The following is a 24,024-nucleotide window of genomic DNA, read 5'->3' as shown; positions in this document are numbered from 1 at the left end:
CATCAGTTGTCTGTCCATTTATTTCTTCTGAGGACTTACCCAGATTTAAATAACATTACAAGAGCAAATGCAACAACTCGTGACAAGTGTTCTGATGTTCAACAATGACTTTTAAAAACTTTAAACAACAAAACAAAAGATCTTTTATTACATGGGGTACTGCTTTGCATCTGATAGGTTTCTAACCTTAGACCAGTGACTTTGGTTTTTGGATTCATACATTAATTACACTTTCTCCTGCTGGGAAAAAAATAAAAAATAAAAAAAAAAAATTGTACAACTGCATAAATATAACTCTCCACCATGAAAATGGCTAAAACATTCATTAGAAAGTAACACCACGTCATGTGATGCGTCCGGAACAAAAAAAACAAAAACAAAGCACTGAGTTGCCATGGTGACCACTTCAGTCCTTCAGACTAGACACACAGTTCTACACTTAATAGAAGGAAAATAATAAGCCATACGCAGAATTGTCAATAGCCCCAGTTTCCCAAATTGCAAGACGATCACATAAAAAGGTCAAAAGGTGATGTAAAAACATTCCCCACAATTAATGGAAAAGATTAAAAGAAAAAGGGAAAAAGAAAAGGAAAAGGATGAACGGAGTGCAGTCACTTACACACACACACAGACCTGGGGAGTTCAGAGCGTACCATGCCAGTTTTTCAGTTTTTAAGTAGACGAATACACACATTCACACTCAAATTCTCTCACACACACACACACCCCCACCCCTTGGACCACTAAGGCTTTCTCGCATAAGACAACAGAAATTACAACATGGCTTGGAAAGGACCATTGTATGCGACTACTGCACTGCACACTCCATAAAGAGACCACACTAGGCAGAAATATTCAGGGGACAGAAAAACTGCTCGCTACATCAGTAGTGGAATTATAACTTACAGTAATAAATGAATGTCCCATGGCTCACGGAATATTCTCATTTACAGTAGAATAAATACTTTGCTATTGCTACTCTTCCTGTAATTTACATTCTAACCCTAGACATGCAGAGAAAGCTAGTGTAAAGCATACAGATTAAGTGTAGGTCCCGTATGTTATGAAACTTTGTTCAAGACTAGTTGTCATAGTTGTTTTTCCAATTGAAATTGTACTCATCTTTATTCATCTAAAATTACGGTGTTTTGAAATGGGCAGGAAAAAAAAAAGTGCTATTTTTATAGCTAAGGTCATGACCTGACGGTGATTTTGACATCGAAACGTCCCTGATAACGGTCCTTCTCGTTGTAAGCGATGTTCTGTCCGAATACTTTACACTCGATGCGCATTTCAGTATCCACAGAGACGTTGAATTTGACGGCCACCAGAGGCTGGAGGTAATTGGGATGTAGCAGCTTGCCGTAGTAAGGATAATACTGGAGGGGAAAACCAGGCCCCAGCCCGAAGAAATTGACCGGTCCAAGATGTTTTGCATCCTCTTCTCTCTGTTAACAACCAGAATTAGTATTAGATCATTCTCCAGAGCATTACGGCACATGGAGTACTGAATTTTGCATCACTGTGTATATTTCTTTGCTTAGAATTGACTGAAAAAAAAAAAAAAAAAAAAAAAAAAAAAAAGACTGAATTTAACGGTAAAAGACTGTTAAATGGTTAACGGTAAATTCCCCTACTATATACTGTAAAAAGCTGTATTGGACATTACATGTGATTTTATGGTAGTATACCATTTTTGGAAGTGAAAAGACCATATAATTTACAGCAAATAACTAAATTGACATTCCCAGAATTCCCTGTGTTACATTTCAAATTTGATGTTTATTTGCGGAAATAACTATATTTTAGTTTTTCTTAACAATTTTGTATATTAGGGTTGTATGTTACACCTAATGTTGTTAAATTAATGTTTATTGCATTATTTCAGTTTCGTGTGTTACCATGATAGTGTTTAGTGTTTGTGTGAATGATACGGTGCACCTTCTATACATGCTTTAAAAGCTGCTTGTGATGGGCTTTGACTCATCGTGTGACTCATCACCACCTGAATTTGGTGGTAATCAGTGTATTACAATGGTGCAAAACAGATTTCAGTACTTCGATAGGTTGATATATTAACATTATCAGTTACTGAAATTACGGTATTTAACTGTAAATTTAAGTTAAAACTGTAAAACCTTAAATGTTGCTACCGTATTTTTTTTTTTTTACAGTAAAATTCTGGCAACCGCAGCTGCCTTTTTTTTACTGTAAATTTTACAGATTTTTTTTACAGTGTAGTCCATTCTTTTAATAATGCTACTACTAATACTACTATTAATAATAATTCATAATGCATTCCTGTAGCTCAAACAGTAGCGCATGACAGGCCAACATCATGTGTTTGATTCTCAGGAGAAGCAAGAACTGATAAAATGTAAATCTGTCCCTTGAATGCAATATTAAAGCATTTGCCACATGCATAAATCCAAATCTACAATTATACTATAGCTGATATTTGATGCCGTTTTGTCTAAATAGTCTAAATGTTAAATATACTGTATCTTAATGTAAAAACTGTGAGAAGAGAAAAAAAAAACAAAAAAAAAAGGCTAACCAATAGATCTCTACACAAGAATGCCATTTTACCAAGAAGCTTTGTAAGCATTTCTTACCTTGTTTGTGCAGTGGATTGGAATCAAATTGCTATGAAAGTTAGGGCGGATTGCCTCAGGGATACTGTCATTGGAAGCTGGAGGCTGAGGAGAGAGAACGGCAGTATGACACAATCCCAATATTAAGGTAAATGTTACCTCGGGCTAACAAAAATTGTTTGCAAGCACCTGATGCATATACAATGGCAGTAAGCAGGTTAATATTGATGGGATGATCTTGAATAACAAAACTCACCCGCGGCCTGAAATTCACAATCCTATTGAGTTTAATGATGAGGCAGGGTTTGCCTTCTTTGAAGCCGAATGTGTCATCTTTCAGTCCTGAGCAATCCTTCAGCCACTCCCTATCGAAGCGGCAGGCCTTCCTCACACCTTGACTGCCCTCCAGTTCTCCACGATCCTTATAGGTTTGGGGTGTGTCTGAACATGAAACACATTAAACCTTATTACGGACTAATACAACTGTATTTGCTTGTCATTAATACAACAGTGCACAGGCACGCAGGACAGCAAAATGGGTCAAATAAAGCCCCAATTGTCTACCTAAGCAGTGGCTAAAACATGAACTGTTGACTTGTGAATGAAGGTCATATGACACAGAGCTGGGGAGTGATGTAGGAGATCACTTCCTGAACTGTACACTTTTTAGCTGACCTACTTCATAATACAGCTAAAAGCTTGGGTTTATTGAGATGTACATGGGCTTAAAGGTAATCTTAGAACTTGTTGTACCTCCGCAGTCTTCAAATTTGGTTTCATCACTCTGGCGTTGTTTATCGTATGCTTTCAGAAACGCCTTCATATGGTCCACATATGCACTGTAAGTCGTATTATCGCTCATGGAGAAGCTGATCTCCGCTTTGTCCGGTCGCGGGGAGTGTGACAAGCCTGTAAGTAAAGCAGAAAATGTGTAAAGCAGGTTAAATGTGGCCCAACAACTGGTGTCAACCATAAAAATGAACATTTAGAAGAGTGATTTTCCCTCCAGCTACAAGAGCGGAGAAAGCCTGGTCCATTCGTCGTCATGGAAGTTTGCTATTCAGATTCCCAGCTTGGCAGTAATTTTCCACCCGCTCGAACGTACGACCAAAGTGGGGCGTGGCATGAGCAGAGCCAGCAAAAGAAAACAAGCAAACGGAAACCTTATATTGTTTTTAATGCCAATTTTTGTTTCAGCAAGCTGGTAATGACCTTTCTTGCATGTGCTGCAACTGGTACAAAAGAGGAGCTTCTAACTTATTGCACATGAGAAGTTTATGTTTAGTTCATTGTTTAATACACTTTTAAGACTCCGGTTAGAGCCTGTGAGAGTCTCCCAGCCTTCCCCCTCCTCCTCTCCACAACCTCACGTGCTTCTGTCACACAATGGAAACTTTTAGCCCCTGAGAGGAAGGCGGGACTTGAACGCAGGCAGTATGTCTTTTCTACGTCCGGCCTTCTTTGCAGCAAATCGCTGCACACCATGGTTATCTCCACATCATTCCTACTCATGTCATTTCTTTTTAGACTTCAAGGGCCGCCTCTCTTAAAGGGGAAATGGTTCTTGGCAGAGGCGTTTATGTTCAGGGCTTTAACGAAGACAGAAATGTAATGCTAAGGCGGGAGTGTGCACTGTGCAAACATTCACTGGCATGACTGGTGTGGCGAATGGCTGGCAGTGGAGCAACGGGCAACCTAACAGGGATTATGGAAAGTGCAGTGTACAATGCTCTCCACAGTTTCTTTTTTCCCCCCATTTTTAGCTGAAGTTTAATTGCAAAACATTCTTGTTTGTGCAAAACGAGCTCAGTGATAAAACCTGATCCTGTTGTAAACTACTTCAAAGGTATTTTTGAGTGCTGATACCACCAACCCTGACCAAAATACTACAAGACATACCAGATCAAAGTCATGCTAAGTATGTAAATGCGGAACAACTATGCTGTAAGAACCAAACGGGAAATCTCGTCAGGCTAACCAGGAAGTGAAGGTCAAAATGGCTTCCTGTGTGTGTCTCTCACCTTCTTCCTCCCTCACGCTATCCTGCCAATCCACCCTCTCCCTGAGGTCAGACAGACCTTTAGAGCTCCCGAAATGTCACAGGGTTTGCAGAAACTAAATTAACTTCCAGCGTTATGGAACAGTTTGAATGTGTGTAAATGAGAATGTCTCCAAAACAGTTTGTTCTTTCCATTAAAATACTCTGCTGAGGTTTACAACATAACTAATGGACAGCTAGACAAAAAAAAATATTTTTTTTAAATTTAAAAAAAAGAAAAAAAAAGAAACACCTTTCATATTGTGCACAAGACAGCTTCCATGTTAGTCAAAATCATCAACTACACAACAACATTCTCACAACACTTTCGCATATTGTACTTATCGAAAATCCTGACAGCCAAAACAACTTCTAGCAGTGAAGTACATGTAGTTCATTCTGTATCTCTTTGGTTTGGTGACTCATTCTCACAGCTTTTATGTACAAATAATACCCAACCTCTGAACACTTTTGGGCATGTAATATCTTCAACATCATTGGATTTGGTTCGTTACCTGGGGGTGCAACCCTGTCCTGGTATGTGGGCTTGTAGTTGCTGAGAGTCATGAGCATGGCCTGGATGGTGCCAATGAAAATTCCAGCCAAGCAGCCATAGAAGACTACATAAAAGATGAAGATTTTGACTGCAAAGAAAAAATATAATGCATGGAATCAATGGGATGTATTAGAGCAGCACATACAAGAAGGAAATAACATCAAGTTTCCACAAACATCAAACCAAATGTAATAATGGTCCAGCATTTAAATGTATCCACTTTCAGTGCTGTTTTGAAGATCATTTAAGTATGTACAGTATGTCAAAGGATAAATACAAGTACGTACAAATTAAGCATTTAAAGATGGCATGAAATAACAATAATAAAAAATAAAAAAAAATTCACCCTATTTTCTAAATGCATGTTATAGACCTTATTATGAACAGTTCATGTTCCAATATCTTAATATTTAAGACTACAGTACAATGCACATATGCCTCTTGTACAATCATATGTATCTTAATATTTAAGACTGCAGTATACTTTCATGCACATTATGTTCTATTCTACATTTAATTCTACAGTATACATCTTTTTTTAGATTTTATTTTTATTGTTTACTTTTCATTCTTTTATACCTATATTTATGTATATTTCATCTGTGTTGTATTCTTTAATAGTTGCACTGTCCATGGAGCGGACCTGACTCACATTTCACTGCTGGTTATATATGCTCTATAGAATCATGTATGTGACAAATAAAAATCTTGAATCATTTTTATACCTAGTAATTTTAATCAAAATGTCATAACTATCTTCCAGGGAAATGCTGAACTTCTTCGATCATTTAGTGTGGTTAATCTCTGTCTTACAATCGACTGCAATCTTGCATTCAAATCTGCTTCCATCCGGTCAGTGGCTAGAACAAATTCCTTGCCCTGCACTTTTTTAGATTTTTCGATAATCCATTTCACTTGGATTTACACTTGCAACAAAAAAAGAACTCACTACATCAGTTCAGTACATCATGACCATGAAGTGACAGAGCACCACAGACTAAAAAGTATCTAAACCACTAAGAATGAAGAGTAACAAATCTCTAGTCAGCAGTCTGAGTTACTCATCTGACTTATGAAAGTCAATATTATATAAATTAATGCACAATTCCAATAATGAATTCATGTTTCATAATTTACAATTCTCTTTTTTTAAGATCATTTATCTATATATATATATATATATATATATATATATATATATATACAAAAATATACAACATGCCCCTTAGGCTGAGAAAGCCGTTTGAGCCCAGTTATTTCATGAAAAGTTGCTAGTAATTGTGAAACAACCCAAAATTTCCAGGCTGAATTAAAAGCGACACCAGCTTCAGTCAAACTCAAACATTACTCATAACTCTAGCACCCACGGCTCACATGTCCCTGCTGTGTGATGCAACAACAGAATGAGACCCGCAGAATAACATTCCTGTCTCTCAGTCACTGTGCCAGTTTGTAGGCTTCACTGAACACAGCCCCCAACAACCACTTCTAACTAGTTCCCACCAAACACAAGGGTCAGTTTGTGCGTGTGTGGATGACGGGGTTATACTTCCTTTCCTTCTGCTCTGGCAATAAAACATTTGCCGCCTCTTACATCTACAGGAAACACATTCAAGTTCGAATACAGTCCCACAAACAATAGTTTTACGTCTCAGTGTGGGCAGAGAAAGAAGCGTGTCCCCGAGGGCATAAATAACGAGATGTCCGTTTTAAAATTCTACGTTTTAAGAACGTATTAAACCCACATTCAGGAAGACTGCAAACGTTACAGTACAACAGCTCATTGGTTTCACTAAAATGAGAAAATGCAAAACAATACATATTCTTGCGTCATGCAGTTTTCATTCAAAGTATTTGCGGGCTGCACCTCAACATAAAACTTTCCAATAAACGATTATCTGTAATAGAGACAGAAATGTGTTAAATCGACACAAAGTCAAAAGCTCCTCATTAAATGAATAAGACGAAAATGTTTCCTAGATCACTAGCCTCCACTCGTTTTCTCATCTCGTACGACTGTTTTGATGGCGTTTGACACATTTTTCAAAACCACACAAACTATAAATACTAATTTAGTAAATTTTCAGTTTGTGATTTTAAGAGTACGCAGACATTGCTGTTCGTTTTAAAGTGAAGCTTCAAGCAGAGATAGTGAGCGCCTCGCGGGCTAAGCTACATGTGACTGGCTCCTCATGACCCTCCACATGTGTCAGAATCAACCCAAAACTCAGGTAGGATATTTCCCTCCGTCTCACCGCCGAACTACGCGTTTTAAACAACTTATCGAGGCTTAATTAATATGGAAGTATTTTATTGCAACGCAGGGTTACTGGACATTGTAACTTTTAAACAACCGGCGTTTACAAGTGAAGTAAAAGTAAACACAAGTCGAGCTTGCATCAGGAATACAGCGACGAACACAAATGTTAATAACTGATTAAAAAAACAAAATAAAACTATCAGCTACAGATGGTTTCCCGCTTCAAAAGCCTAACGTTACACTCTAAGAAACGCATGTGAAATACATTTACAGAGAAAGCAGGACGAGGAATCAGTACAAACCAATTATTACTATTATCACTAACTGCAGGCCATAAACTAAAAAGGCCAAATTAATTTTGAGTCACCTTGAGGACAGAAAATACTTACTTCCGTCACCTGCACAAACATGTTCACGTCTTCCGTTTATGACTGACACTTGCACCTTTCACGTTATTTGACTCTTCACTGTAAAAAACGTTGTTTCCATCGATGTCACTATAATTTTACACGATTTGTCGGTGTTTGAGCTCAGCTCCTCAGTGGCTGTCAGAAGTAACGTTAAAATGATCTGATCGCTGGATGTTATGACTTTTAAACCATTTTGATTCATACAAAGCAGCTATTCAACCCAAGTTTTTAATTTTAGCGGCAGGAAAATATCTAATTGTCCTTCAGCTAAGTTACTGCTGTAAGTTAGTCAAGTTACTGACAATCTCTTTCCTAAACAAAAACAACATCCGACCTATTTCCTTTCCCCAAGCACGGAACTAAACTTTTAATTAAACAATCGATCGAATATAAATGTAAAGCACTGTTTTCATCTCTTTCCCCATCATTCAGTTGCCATTTTCACCACCTTGTGGCTGACTGCGCGTATTGGTCACTGATCAGTTCATCTATTGACGTATATAACTATAACTCGTTTATATCGGCACACTCTGTGGATCAGGACACTGCTTATTCGTTTGCTTGATTCTTTTACGAGAATCGTTTAATACGATCGTCTGTTTAGTAAAGCAAGCCGCCAGCACGAGGCGTTTTTCCCCTCAGAAAACGAAAGTCACGACTCGATCTGATCAAACAGGTGTTGAGCTTTTTCCAAAGTCAGGAAACGCGCTGTAGCCGTTTCTCTTGTCTTTAACGTCGAGACGTATTAATATCAACATCTAATAAAGGAGAAAAACTAGTTTAATCCAGGAGAAGAGGCGCTGGTGAGACAATCTTGAGCACACTTACACCAACTGCTGCCTGTGCGTCCTAAAAACTCCTTCTTGTCAGAATTCCAGATAAAGGTCTTCCATCCACCATCTTTATTTGCAGACATTTTCGGTATTTAGTTCCCTTTTGGTGGTGTTTGAGCGGGCCTTATGGGCTTTACAGCGATGTTGTTCCTTTCCTAATTGTTGTAAAAAAGGACAATGTCGTACCCGGTACCTTCGCTTGTACTCACTCAATATATAGTCGGGGCTTGACTCCGCCCATCGGCTCTTTTAATAAGTTACCTTCAAAAGAAGGAGGGCAGATTCGGACCAATCACAGCCCGACTTGCTTTTGCGTAACAACCATCGACTTTAACTCGTAAACGATGGGTGGAGTCCTCGCATGAGCACTCAGTGTGCTCTTTCTTTCAAACTCTGAACTGTGTTCTTTACCTCAAATTTACAGATTATCTTGTTTTAATACCATAAAATAATGTCCTATGAAATCCACCTATATATCTGACTGCTTGAACAACCATCAAGTATAAAGGTGCTACCATGTTTTTTTGTTGTTGTTTTTTGGACATGTAGGCCTATCATACTCTCTTTCTTTTTTTTTTTTTTTTTTACATGTACCATGGTGTTACCATGTTATTCTTGGAAGTACCTTAGAGTACCATATAAACGCCATGATATATGAAATTCATATCAAAATACTATGGTACTGCCATGTAATACCATCACTGTACCATGGTACAGGCAAACTAATTTTTGCAAGGGGATAAAGCACACATCAGCTGATCAAAAAACAATTTGAATGATCAAATAAAATTCTAATATTTTTTATAAAAATCAATTTACTCATGTAGCATTCATAAAAGTACAGATGGCGCTATGATACAAAGCACATTTTCTTCACTTAGTAGGTTTTCATTCAGTAATAGAGATAAATGTGTGTGTGTTGTTAAGGGGAGGAAAGATTTTCCTGATGTCCTGTGAAAGATTTAAGTTCAAGTACATGATCTGTGCTCCATTCAAGGTCGTTTATGGGAAGCAACAGAAGCAGAGAGATGAGCCCACCTACACAAAGCCTGTACACATACACTGAGCCATAGAGCTTCAGTCTCTCAGTAGGGTATTTGAGTATATATATAATTTCACACATTTTTCTTTCTCGTAAATCATAGACAAGCTCCAACAAGTGTCAATCTGTGAAGTATTAATTCCTGCACACTGGGATTACTAGCTCTTTCTATGGGTTTGGGGGTCTGTTGGACTCCAAAAACTCCATGCAGTTACATTTAATTAATCAGGTAAATGTAAATATTAATGTGTAAGTTATACAAGAATGTGATGTTAAAACAGTGTATGTCTGAACTGCAGCATTTCTTATTAAATCATCAGCAAATGAGTAGTGTTGTTGTGGGTGTGGAGATTCAAACATGTGCACACAGGTGCTTTCACTGGGTCACTTATGACCTGTAATCCATATAATTTCTCTCACTGCCATACATTTCATCATGGCTTTTGAAGCTTAGCTCAAAGGACTTTCACTGTGAAAAGAATAATGTGTCATCATCACTGAACTGCTATTAAAGCGGTAAAAATTATCAGTGAGCAAAAATAATTGATAAATTAATATAACGTCCTTATTCCCACACATTTCCATTTATAAATGACACGTTCACCAAAAAATGTAGGTCAACATGTCATCATGGAAGTCTACATTTTATGCATTTCTTTGTTCTGTGGAACACAAACAAAAATCGTTCATTGCGATTTCACTTTTTTAACGTTAGTTAAAAGCATAAACAATATCTGCAAAGTTACGAAGCTGAAAGTTCAATCCAAACAGAGATATTGTCTTTTAAAATTCTGGCAGTTTAATGCCTACAGAAATGGTAGGGACTACAACAAGTTACTTCCCAGGTTAATGATGTAACAAACCAAGATAAACCCCTCCCTCAGGAAATGGCAGCAAAGGGGGCGGGGCCATGCTGCCTTACTTTAGAGGAGAGGAAGAGAAAACTAGAGGTGCACGTAAAAATCTGTTCAAATATGAATCACGATTCTGTCTTCTAACGGATTATAAGGATTCAATAATCTTTATAAGTTTCAAAATCAATGTTCTAAAGCAGTGGTTCTTAATACTGTTCCCACACGCTCTTCATATCTCTCTCTCTCTCTCTCTCTCTCTCTCTCTCTCATTCAGCTCAGCTCCCGCAATGAACTGTTACAATTATACACTTATTTTCACATAGCTATGAGAAGCGTTAAACATGGATGGGAGTGCAGCTGCCATACTTTATTAAAGCTTTAATCTGGATAAACCCGTATATTAAAAGCTAACAAGTATTAGCATTTACAAATAACAGCGTATCTAAAAGTATGAGACAACAACAAACAAAAAAACATATAGGCCTACCATTAAAAGGCGTGCTTGCACAGGTTCTGGACAATCCTCTTCAATAATATCCTTTGCTTCTCATTCGGGCTCAAACTGATAAGCGATATTAAAGGGATACTCCATCCCAAAATGAAAATGTTGTCATTATTCACTTACCCCCATGTCGTTACAAACCCGTAAAAGTGGATGGATGAAAACAGGGAGGCTTTAGACTGTCCCATAGACTGCCAAATAAATAACAGTGTCAAGGTCCAGGAAAGTATGAAAAGCATCTTCAGTAATGTTATGAAGCAACAAGAATACTCTTTGTACACAAAGAAAACAAAAATAATGACTTTATTCAACAGTTCTTCTCCTCTGTGTCTCTCCAAATCAGCATAGCGCCATTTTGGCAATTCTGAGCAGTACGTTCTTTGTGTACAAAAAGTATTCTCGTTGCTTCACAACGTTATGGTTGAATCACTGATGGCAGATGGACTATTCTGTCGATGCTTTTCATACTTTCCTGGACCTTGACACTGTTATTTATTTGGCAGTCTATGGGACAGTATCCAGCCTACCAGTTTTCATCCAAAATATCTTAAATTGTGTTCTGAAGACGAAGAAAGCTTTTACGGGTTTGAAACAACATGGGGGTAAGTGATTAATGACAACATTTTCATTTTGCGCTGGAGTAACCCTTTAACGATGCCGTTGTTTACAATACAACCGGAGCACATGCCGCTGAGGTGAGGGGTGGGACGTTTAGACGCGCACTAGAGGCGGTTTAGCCAATCACAACACAATGGTCTAGCTAACCAATCAGAGCCCATCGCCTATTTCTGAGGGAAGGGCTTCATAAAAGAAGGGAAAGATCAGCGTGTTTCTCAGAGAAGGGACAGAACAGTGTGGAATTAAGGTAAATTATGTGTAAAAATAATAAGCATTAACACATGTTAGACTGCACCCCATAAACACAATCAAGCCTAGAAAAAAACATTGAACCATCCCCTTCAAGAATGTTTCAACAGTTTTTATCCATGCAATGAAAGTCAGTGGGGTCCAGGATTATTTAATGATTATTAAATAATTATTTAATTATTTAAGTTAATGAAGACTAAAATTAAAACCATTTAAAAAAATTGTTACTTGAAATAAACATTAACTGAAGTAAAACATTTTAAAATCTTTTTTATTTCAGCTTCTTTTTATTTTCAGCTAAAAAACTTAGAGTATGTATAGGTGTGTGTGTGCGTATACACAGTATATATACTATATTATATATTACTATACTATTATATTACTATACTATAAATTAAATAAAACACACAACAAAGTAGTGTACTAGTGTAAAACCTTAACTAAACCTAAAATGTAAAAATAAAAGAAAAATGAATAAAAACTCATAATACTAATAAGCATAATAATAGTATCTCAGTTATACTAAAATAACACTGGTGGGGTTCAAAAAAACATTGAACCGCACTGACTTTCATTGCAAAAAATAAATAAAATAAAATAAAATAAAATAAAATAAAATAAAATAAAATAAAATAAAATAAAATAAAATAAAAAAAACTGTTTGTTTGTGTGTGTTTGTGTGTTCTGCAGAAAAATGAAATGCAAAAAGGTTTGGAATGATGTAAGTAAACTTACTTGAGAAGATAATTTACTTGACATAAACATCAACAGATTTCTGAAGTCCTGCTGATGCTTCCTAGCTAGTAAGAAGTAAAAGGTTCTGTATTTACATAGATCAGGCTATTGGCAAATCCTCTGTGAGGTGCTGCATTCCAGTATAGGTTGCTGATTGAATGTGGCATGCGCATAAATTGCCAGACCCCAGTTCATCAACAATGTCATACCTGTGCAGTGGCACGGAAAGATGGCAGATTCTTGAACAGAATGCAGACGTGCTCGTCTGTTCCCCCTCCCTTTGACACTAAGTAAACTCTGCCATAACTTTCAACTTCAAAACAACTCTTTACAAGCTGACAAGCTGAGGTGTAGAGATAGTGTGTTGAGCCCTTTGATGCCTGAACTGTTTTTAGTCGTTTCTTTTTTCGCTGCCCTCTCTCTCACAGCCAGTGCATCATCAGGTCCAAGAAGTGTTTTCTGATTTGTGTGGAACAGTTGTGATCCAATTAAATATATCTGGCCTGATAGTCTCAAGGGCTGCCTGGAACTCTAGACTTTTTAAAAAGCATGACGTTTGTGGCCTATTTTGTGTTTATCTTAGTAATGACACTGGTTCACATTGCCAGTAGAGATTATGAATGGTGATAAGGGTTTTTCCCTCGGCCTCTAATGTGCCTGGGATGGATATCAAAATTCGGTCATGTAGAAGTAAGAGTTACAATAAATGACAAAATGGAGGGTGACAGAACATTGTGATGCTGCTAAATGAATTGAGAGAGATATTTATTTGTGCTTATAGTGCATGATTATAGTGTTCCAATTGAATTAGCTGTCATGAGCTCAATAGTTATAGTATGAGAGAATTATTTTCTAAATACTTTTTGAATGTACTTTGAAAGAATCCTTTGGGTAAAACGTTGCATCACGATGATTGTGTTTTTGTGGAGCGAAAGACTTCTCATACCACCTCTATGTCATATTTACATAGAGCCTTTCCTCTGGAATGCAACTCCAGACTGGAAAGTAAAACATTTTGTATAATGCTAATGACTAAGAATAATAAAATGACCACATTTATCCTCTCAGTGTAAACAGAGTAACAGATCTAGAGTGTTTAGTTCACTAGTTGCTCCACTGATGAGTAAGGTTTATCTAAGTGAACTGAAACTGGCTTTGTCCAGTGTCAAACAGATGGGGAATATTTCATCCTCTTATTATTTACAGTACACAAGATAAGCAACCAAGCTGGTTATAACTTAGCCTGCATTTTATTGTTTATTCACAGTTATTAGAACTATGAGGAAAAAAAAATTATTTGTATGATAAACTCAAAATTGCAAGTATAAAGGAATTGCGAGATAAAAAAAATAAAAATCACTTAAAGTTTTTATCCCATGGAATCCCATTATCCCCCCCAAAAAAATATTGAATTAAACATAAATAAAGAAAATAAAGAAGAAGAAGCACATGGACTTTGTAAAATATATGTATTCTCACTGGTGATATAACAACACAACTTAACCTAGATGTGCAAGCTGAGCATAGCAGGAAGCTTTTAGGTGCTATTAATGTAGATGTAGTTTCTGTCATTATTCTACCTTCTCAACCTCATGTTTCAGTCAGGTCTTACTGGAGCCAGCAGGTCAGCGGGGTGCCTGAACTCCCCACACACAATTAGAGGAGAGATCTAGGAAGTGATGAAGAGACAGTTGACCGAGTGCAGGCTCCCAGCGAGGGACACAGCCTGAGGGAAGTGTGGGCCAGATTGACTGCATAATCAATATCCCTTCTGTTTCAAAAAATGGCACGCTATTTGCTGTTTACGCTGTGCTATGCTATCTACCATAACTTATTTTTATATAATGTGTGCATTTATGAGGGAGTTTGCAACTGATGCTGATGCGATTAACCCTATGCTATGTGATTACACTGTGTCATGTAAATACTGAAAAAGTATACATAGGGTACTGTTGCAAATCAATCTGTTTTTTGTTATCCATGCAGCTAAGCATAATGAAATGAGTGACACTAAAAGCATTCAAGCTGTCAGTTTTTTTCTTAAAGATCGTCCACCATCTGATAAATTTTGTGTCAGTAAGGAGAGTAATTCACACAAAGCTAATGTAACATCATATTAAGGGTGCATCAATTTTGTGAGAATGTTATGGATGTTCAGTCACGTTGAATCAGAAAATCAACACAAACTGTGTCACTATAAATCACTGGAAGTTAAACAAAAAATCGTCTCCTTTGGCAGATAGGCTCACTTAACTTCACAGGCACACAGACTGCTCCACAGTGACATGTGAGAGAAACAAAAGTCAATATTGTGCTTTCAAAAGAGCTAGTAAAACGACTGAGCTTGACGTGGAGGTGAACCATACCCCTCTGTGATTTGAACCACCAATAGGTGGAGACCACATAGACTCCGCCCTTGAATGGTGGCTGTTTTAATGTAGCGCCCTAGTCACCCAGCCATGTAAGATCCCTAGTAGTGATATGTTCACTGAAGGTCAGTGAGACAAAGGATATCACAAGGTCATAGTAATCAATGGAGAGGAGTGAATGAAAGTGTATCTGAAAGACCGCTGTCAAATCTTTCAGCACTAAACCTAAATGTTGGGGATTTGTTCATATATTTCTAGAATGTGTATATACTGTATACACACACACACACACACACACACACATACATACATACATATAGAATTTTCATTTTTGTGTGAAGTGTCCTTTTAAATTGATCAAATGTGCATACATACAAACACACATATTTATGTACATTTGATCAAGTGAAAAAAAAAAGACATTTCTGTCATAATTTACTCACCCTCAAGTTGGTCCAAACCTGTATGAGTTTATTTTTTCTGCTGATCACAATAGATACATTTTTTTTAGAATGATGATAGCCAAACAGTTGCTGGTAGCCACTGACTTCCATAGTATGTGAGAAAAAAAAAAGATTTATGGAAGCCAATGGAAGTGTATCTAAAATGATGTATACTCACATGAAATGGCATTCAGTCATATCAGTAGCCTAATAAAAGCTGTTGTACGAGTACAAGCTGGATGGGGTGGCTGCATGGTGGCAGCCATGTTGGGGTCACATGACCAGTCATATACATTTTATCAGACCCCTGTCATCAGACGATTTGACTAGTATTCTATAACACTACCATACAATACTGCAAAAATGCTAGGCTTAGTAAACCATTCTGGATTCAGCTAACCACTCTCAAAAATAAAGCAATCAAGGTGAATTGTGAGATACATTTACATTTATTTATTTAGCAGACATTTTTATCCAGAGGGAATTGTTAATGAGGAACTTCAAAAAGCAATTTATTTATTTTTTTGCAGTAAGTGCCTTGGTTTACAAGGTTTTCGGAGTGGTAAAACAAAAATAGTGAGAGCCTTCTAAAAGTCTTCTGAGGTATGATTAGTTTCTCACCCATCATGCTCCCCTCTCACATTATTCCCCTGTCAAAGCAGCTTACAGTAAAATACCCATCATCTTCACAAAGGCTCTTGGCACTTCTTCCGAGAAATCATGATCCGTTGCTCTAACGAGGTGGGTGCCCTGGAGTCAGGCAAGTGTTTTTTTTTTTGAAGAACCCTTTAATGCATGGTGGCCTTTTGACTCTTTTCTTTAAATACATCAGTGAAGCTCCATTAATCAAAACAGGTCCTGAAGAAAAACTTTTTTTTTTTAAACTGTACTTGAAATACAAAGTCACATTCTAAATATTAAATATGATTTATTAAATTTTATAAACATTTAAAATGATCTTCATCACATGAAAGATTTGTATGTTCATTTCTGACATTTTCCTTCATGCTGTCTAATGCATATCAAGACATGACACATGTCACATGACACTACAGTCATTTCCAGTATTATGTAATGGAGCTGAGTATTCAGAAACACAAGACTGTGAAGTGGCCAAAACCTTGATTGTGCCTGGCAGACATCAGATTATTTACTTACGTTCTTGAAGTCGATCATTCCTCATTATACAAGTTCTTGTATAATATGATACATTTTAGAATTTGGTGGTGTCATAATAATATTTGTCAAACCCATAAGTGACTGGTTTGATAATGTTATCAGAAAAGATCTGCACTGAAGCAAACAGGTGTTATATAGCTTTTCTGGTCTCCAAAAATAGCTGTGCCATTTTAAAATAAAGGAAGCTGGGTCGTGGAAGCATTAGCTAAGGTCAGAATTCAGTATGTGTTGAACGAATGATATAGTAATGAGCCCGGCTGAATGTTACTAGATGGCAGCCATTACTCCAGTCTTCAGTGTCATGTGATCCTTCAGAAATCATTCTGATATCATGATTTGGTGCTCAAGAAACTTTTTTATTATTCTCATTGTTGAACACTGCCATGCTGCTGAATATTTTTGTGGAAACCATGATATATTGCTTTCAGAATCCTTTGATGAATATAATATTCAGTGTTTATTTAAAGTCACTTTAGATCAATTTCAAGTTTTAATTTATTTTTTTAAAATCTTATTATATCTATAAACATACACACACACACACACACACACCAAATATAAATTGAGGGAAGGCAGCATGTAAGCAGAAGAAGTGCTGGTATGTATTTGGTTCAAAGGGGTGGAGATGATTGTGTGCAGCCACATGAGGGGGAAACACTGGCATTTTCTCTTCCTGAAAGTGCTTCACTTAAGAGACAGCCGTGTAACGTATGAAAACCACAAACACTTGCTCGTGCAAAATGGGTTTCCGCAGCCACATGTACCCAACTTGCAAACATATTGTGGCTTAAAATGCTGTCAATAGCCAAAGCAAAGCCAAGAGAAATGATGCTTCAGTTGTGTTGTGGTGCAGATTATGATTTGCAGGGCTACAAATACATCTCTTAGGTGACAATGCTTTGCTGTGAGTAAACAATGATATTCTAAAAAAATGTATTTATAATTTATAATTTCTCTGCTTTCCATACGTGTGAATCGAGTACAGGACACACATTATTTTGACACTGCAAACTCTAACAAATTCAATACTGAAAGGATTTGACTTATTATATATTTTGTTTTATTTATTTCATTTATAGAGTAGCAAGATGACACAACCAAGAAATAATCACAAAAGCTTTGAAATAGTTTTAATGTAATTGAGCATAGCAAACACTTGGACAATTTACATCCCATCCCCATTGAGCAGTGCAACGTTATTGCAAACCATATCATTACCTTTTCTTTCTATACTATTTTGTTCTTCTCTGATTATTCACCAAATCTCTTCAGTTGTAGAGCAGCCCTTCGTCCTTTGGTTTGTAAATGAAATGTCTCAATTGTGAGGGTAATTAGAGAAATTAAATGTTGGGCCATTAGCAGCTTTTTAGGCTAATGCTCCATTCGGGGCCCTTTTTGCTTCTCTGCAGTACTCAAGACATTATGTTCACACATCAGTCCACTGTAAAAACTATGCAGCTTGATATAAATAGTGATCAGTCCTTCTCCATTACAGAACACTGGATTCTTATATTATACAACAAAGAAATCACCTTTTTTTTGTAACACTTTATCATAGGGACAAATACGCTTAATAGCATGCCTATTATAAACACACTGGCTGTTTATTAGTACTTTTAAAGCACATATTCTGCATGTCCATATTCTACATGCCTACCCAATGCTTAAACCTAACAACTACCTTACTAATTATTAATAAACAGCAAATTTTGCAAATCAGCAAAATTTTTTGAGTTTTTTTGAGGCAAAATTCATATTTAATGGTTTGTTAAATACGAGAATTGGACCTTAAAATAAAATGTGACCTTTTTTTAATGTTTGTACATATTTGTGCAAAACCTGATCAGTTATAAAGTGCATTTTGTGCAAAACATCTGCACTGCATAAGCTTGTGTTTATATATGGTGGCTGAATGATAATCTGTGTAAAAAGAAGGGCTAATAGCAGCATGCTTCTAAAATTATGTTATTATTAATAGACTGATATTGTCTTTAATGTTAAAAAAAAAAAAAAAAAGAAAAAAAAAAGCTCTGTTCCGCTAATAGATTTTGTGTCCTGTTTAAAAAAACATTTTGTGCCTATATAAATGAGGGCAAATTAGTTCATAGCCATGTTGCTTCAGTGATGCCCAAATAAAAAGCAGATGTGAAATATCTTGCTTCCTTTACTTTAGTGTAGCAGGAAAAAGTATGGTTGGTGATGTTATTGTTGAGCTTGGATTCGGTGTAATGTTTTTATTAATTACCTTTCAGCTTATTCACATTGAACTATAAGTTGCATACAAGTGCCCAGCAAGACAAAAGAGCAGAAGAGAATCCATGAATGAATACTCACAAGTTTGCATCCCACTGTCCCAAATAAAGGTGCTTTTTATGGAATGATCAATTTAAAAATACACATCTCTGTGATCTGCTCCATTTAAACTGATAAGAAACTCCACAAGATGACTTACTATTCCTGAATATTATCAGTTATTTATTTTTGTACTCTTTGAGAGTGGCGCTTCTCCAAACAGATCAAAGTCACTGTGCCAGATGAGGACAGACAGAATTAATCTCTGCAACACACATTTGAAGTCAAACATAGTCCAAACAGTGGAGAAATGCTTTTTAATATTAATTTTTGCATGCAAGATGTCTCCACATCATAGTTTACAAATGTAAAAGTATATAAAAAATCAAACAGGAACACACAGTACTTCTATTAAACATACTTTTTTAACAAAAAAGTGACCATATTTAATGTTGACAAACAGTACTATGATGTAATGTTGGATTTAACTTATAAACAATATATTCTATAGTGAGTTCTCAGTGCTAATTATTATATATAATATCCATGGAAAATTATTCATAGCCAATGACTTCTCTTTATATTTCTTAAATTGCTGCTTTTTACTCAAGTTACATTGCAGATACCTGCAAATATATTTCCATGCAGTACATCAGTACATAAGAACTAGCCTGATAATCTTGTTTCAGAGGATTATGAGCTATTTCTGAAGATTTTGCTGTAGTGAGAGGCCCTACACTTTATCTTATTATTTGTTATTTGAATTATACAGGTCCTTCTCAAAAAATTAGCATATTGTGAAAAAGTTCATTATTTTCCATAATGTAATGATAAAAATTAAACTTTCATATATTTTAGATTCATTGCACACCAACTGAAATATTTCAGGTCTTTTATTGTTTTAATACTGATGATTTTGGCATACAGCTCATGAAAACCCAAAATTCCTATCTCAAAAAATTAGCATATCATGAAAAGGTTCTCTAAACGAGCTATTAACCTAATCATCTGAATCAACTAATTAACTCTAAACACCTGCAAAAGATTCCTGAGGCTTTTAAAAACTCCCAGCCTGGTTCATTACTCAAAAAACCGCAATCATGGGTAAGAGGTTAACCCAGAAGGCCATCATTGACACCCTCAAGCGAGAGGGTAAGACACAGAAAGAAATTTCTGAACGAATAGGCTGTTCCCAGAGTGCTGTATCAAGGCACCTCAGTGGGAAGTCTGTGGGAAGGAAAAAAGTGTGGCAAAAAACGCTGCACAACGAGAAGAGGTGACCGGACCCTGAGGAAGATTGTGGAGAAGGACCGATTCCAGACCTTGGGGGACCTGCGGAAGCAGTGGACTGAGTCTGGAGTAGAAACATCCAGAGCCACCGTGCACAGGCGTGTGCTTTTGAACCAGAAACAGCGGCAGAAGCGCCTGACCTGGGCTACAGAGAAGCAGCACTGGACTGTTGCTCAGTGGTCCAAAGTACTTTTTTCGGATGAAAGCAAATTTTGCATGTCATTCGGAAATCAAGGTGCCAGAGTCTGGAGGAAGACTGGGGAGAAGGAAATGCCAAAATGCCTCAAGTCCAGTGTCAAGTACCCACAGTCAGTGATGGTCTGGGGTGCCATGTCAGCTGCTGGTGTTGGTCCACTGTGTTTTATCAAGGGCAGGGTCAATGCAGCTAGCTGTCAGGAGATTTTGCAGCACTTCATGCTTCCATCTGCTGAAAAGCTTTATGGAGATGAAGATTTCGTTTTTTCAGCACGACCTGGCACCTGCTCACAGTGCCAAAACCACTGGTAAATGGTTTTACTGACCATGGTATTACTGTGCTCAATTGGCCTGCCAACTCTCCTGACCTGAACCCCATAGAGAATCTGGGGGATATTGTGAAGAGAAAGTTGAGAGACGCAAGACCCAACACTCTGGATGAGCTTAAGGCCGCTATCGAAGCATCCTGGGCCTCCATAAACACCTCAGCAGTGCCACAGGCTGATTGCCTCCATGCCACGCCGCATTGAAGCAGTCATTTCTGCAAAAGGATTCCCGACCAAGTATTGAGTGCATAACTGAACATAATTATTTTGAAGGTTGACTTTTTTTTTGTATTAAAAACACTTTTCTTTTATTGGTCGGATGAAATATGCTAATTTTTTGAGATAGGAATTTTGGGTTTTCATGAGCTGTATGCCAAAATCATCAGTATTAAAACAATAAAAGACCTGAAATATTTCAGTTGGTGTGCAATGAATCTAAAATATATGAAAGTTTAATTTTTATCATTACATTATGGAAAATAATGAACTTTTTCACAATATGCTAATTTTTTGAGAAGGACCTGTACTTTACATCAAAGCTACTGTAGCAGCAAGGGACTCTTAAAAGTTCATAAATTTCCTCTTGAAGTTGCCAGGCTTGAACTCATGCACTTATACATATTTATAGCCGATACCCATGTTTGGCCATAGTCACATCAAATGACACTGTGGTTATGATGTTCAGACTTTTAAGACATTTTGAATTATAAAAAATTTTTTTTGACTGTTGCATGTGATGGGAATTTACATCATCTGTTAGTGGAAATATCAGTATGGATAATATAGTATATAATATATAAGTCAAAATTAGAAGGACCCAAATCATAAGGACCTTTGTTTTCCTAATGTTTTCATACTTGCTGAAGGTAATGACTAAAAAGTAGTTTGACCAATAGCGTGCAGGCATTGTACATAATCGACCAATCGTGGGGTCATGAGAAGGTGGGATCTACAGAGAACAGTCAAAACGATGCAAATATGTGTACATATAATGTATGTAGACTGTAGGGAGCTTGTCAATAGGAGGGGATAAAAAATCATTATCATCAACAAAATAAAAATAAACATATTTTATCATTTATTATTTCATAAAATGAAAAAAAATGTATTTCATAAAATGATTTTTTTTTTGAAAATGTAAAAAAAAAAAAAAACAATGAACAGAAAAATTCTAGAGAAATTTAACAATTTCTATACTGTTATTATTTCTTCATTATATAATATAATATAATATAATATAATATAATATAATATAATATAATATAATATAATATAATATATTATAATATAATATAATAATTTGGTTCTCTGTACCATGTCCCATTTCCACTATATATATATTTTGTTCTGATATGCAATATTGCACAGCTTTCTATTTAAAGTGATATACTGTGTACCATTTAGCACATCTTGGCTATGTAGCTGTTTATATCATCACAAAATGTAAACTATATAATTTAATATAAAAGTTGGTTCTCTGCACCACGCCCCATTTCCACCATGTATATACTGTGTCCTGATATGCAGTATTGCAACAGTATATTTATTCTGTCAATATTTGTTGTAATAACTTGTGCCATTCTTTATGTAACTCTTTTATGTTACATGGCTGCTTTAGGTGCAGTCTTACATGTTTGCACAATGGTTTATATGAAAAAGCTCCATGTAGTTTTCTGCTGTACAATGTAAATATATCGACTTTGGCTTAGGTCGTCAAATATTTAATGACTGAACTTGCCACATTATGGCTTTGTAGCTCTATTAGTCGCTATGCTAGTACAAAGTTTGCTTTGCATCCAATCATTGATAAGACAAGTTAATGTATAAACAGAACACTATGATAATTCAAAGAAACCTGCAGAAGCCCTAAACACTGATTGTTATCTGAGCTCCAGAGATAAATGTTTGTGTTTTATAAGGTTGTGCCTAAGACTTATCACTGAGATAAAGGCTTACAACATCTGATGTGGCCTGACATACTAAATTATCCATTTATATTGTTACTAAATATATCGCATAGTAATACATTTGGATTTGAAACTAAAGGGGAGGATCAAATGGAATGAAACTGATATTGAGTGAATGAATCAGCAGCTGATTAAGAGGAAGAAAATTCTGTAATCAGTACAGACACGTGCATAACACAGTGTTCCTCTGACATCAGTGACCTTGAGTAACTTTTGAGTTAGAGGTCACAACAAGTACTCCTCTTTCTGAAGGGTTATTAATATTTAATATTAACATACTTGGTTTTGCTAGGTAACCCAAAAATATTTCCATTTTGTTTTTGCTGATATAACTTAAAGAGATACTCCACCCCAAAATAAAATTTTTGTCATTAATCACTTACCCCCATGTCATTTCAAACCCGTAAAAGCTCCGTTCGTCTTCGGAACACAATTTAAGATATTTTGGATGAAAACCTGGAGGCTTGAGACTGTCCCATAGACTGCCAAATAAATAACAGTGTCAAGGTCCAGGAAAGTATGAAAAGCATGGTCAGAATAGTCCATCTGCCATCAGACGTGCAATCTGGGTTATATGAAGCGACGGGAACAATTTGTAAGCAAAGAAAACAAAAATAATGACTTTATTCAATAATTCCTTGTCAACAGTCTCCTCTGTGACTCTCCATATCACCATATGTTGTGTATGCTCTTCTGTATCATCCGCGCCACAAGGATGCGCTGTTTTATTTCACATCAAAGCGAATGACACAGAAGAGCATCAATGCATTTAATGTAAGTTGATTCAGAGATGTTAAATAACATTTTAATTAAGTCACAAATGTTATTTATCATCTACAAATCAACCTATTTAATATGACTCAGTACATTAGGTTGTTTATTAAATAAACAACTTAATGCAGTAAGTATTATAAAATATAAAAAAAATATATGATTTATGATTGTGTAAAATTGTTTTATTTTGTAACATCTAAAATAACTAGGTCATTTTAACAGTTAAATGAGGTAAAAATAGCTCCATAAGAGCTCAGAGATATCTCATTGTGGGAGGTGCAGTGGCTTAGTGGGTAGCACTGGGGCCTCGCAGTAAGAAGGTCGCTGGTTTGAGGCCATGAGACCTTTCTGGGTGGAGTTTTGGAGATTTTTTAAGGGGTTCCTGTGCATTCCCCGTTTTACCATTTAACAGAATTGTTTGATTGTCTATATTGCCGCAAAATGTAAACTATATTATCAACCCAGCCATATATTTACATTTAGAAATATAGTACA

The 24,024-nt window shown here is 36.4% G+C and overlaps 1 protein-coding gene across 1 annotated transcript; it reads right to left on the bottom strand.

Annotated features, from left to right (window-relative positions):
• Positions 1-2: 2 nt before the first annotated feature.
• On the bottom strand, positions 3-8,911 carry atp1b1a (ATPase Na+/K+ transporting subunit beta 1a). Its single transcript, XM_042758290.1, has 6 exons — positions 8,690-8,911; positions 5,151-5,279; positions 3,351-3,506; positions 2,854-3,038; positions 2,619-2,702; positions 3-1,451 (listed from the first exon to the last, which is right to left on the bottom strand). The coding sequence occupies exons 1-6, from the start codon at positions 8,775-8,777 to the stop codon at positions 1,197-1,199; spliced, it is 897 nt and encodes a 298-aa protein (XP_042614224.1). The 5' UTR covers positions 8,778-8,911; the 3' UTR covers positions 3-1,196.
• Positions 8,912-24,024: the final 15,113 nt, after the last annotated feature.

This window comes from Cyprinus carpio, chromosome A6, assembly GCF_018340385.1.
Source record: "Cyprinus carpio isolate SPL01 chromosome A6, ASM1834038v1, whole genome shotgun sequence".
Classification (NCBI taxonomy): domain Eukaryota; kingdom Metazoa; phylum Chordata; class Actinopteri; order Cypriniformes; family Cyprinidae; genus Cyprinus; species Cyprinus carpio.
This window is presented reverse-complemented; position numbering and strand designations above follow the sequence as displayed.

Excerpts from the sequence above, each read along its gene's own strand:
- atp1b1a (XM_042758290.1), bottom strand. The coding sequence starts at position 8,777 with ATGTCTGCAAATAAAGATGGTGGATGGAAGACCTTTATCTGGAATTCT. Across the intron at positions 3,507-5,150 it reads GGACAGGGTTGCACCCCCAG|GCTTGTCACACTCCCCGCGA; the intron begins GTAACGAACCAA and ends CTTTACTTACAG. Across the intron at positions 2,703-2,853 it reads TTGTGAATTTCAGGCCGCGG|CCTCCAGCTTCCAATGACAG; the intron begins GTGAGTTTTGTT and ends CTCTCTCCTCAG.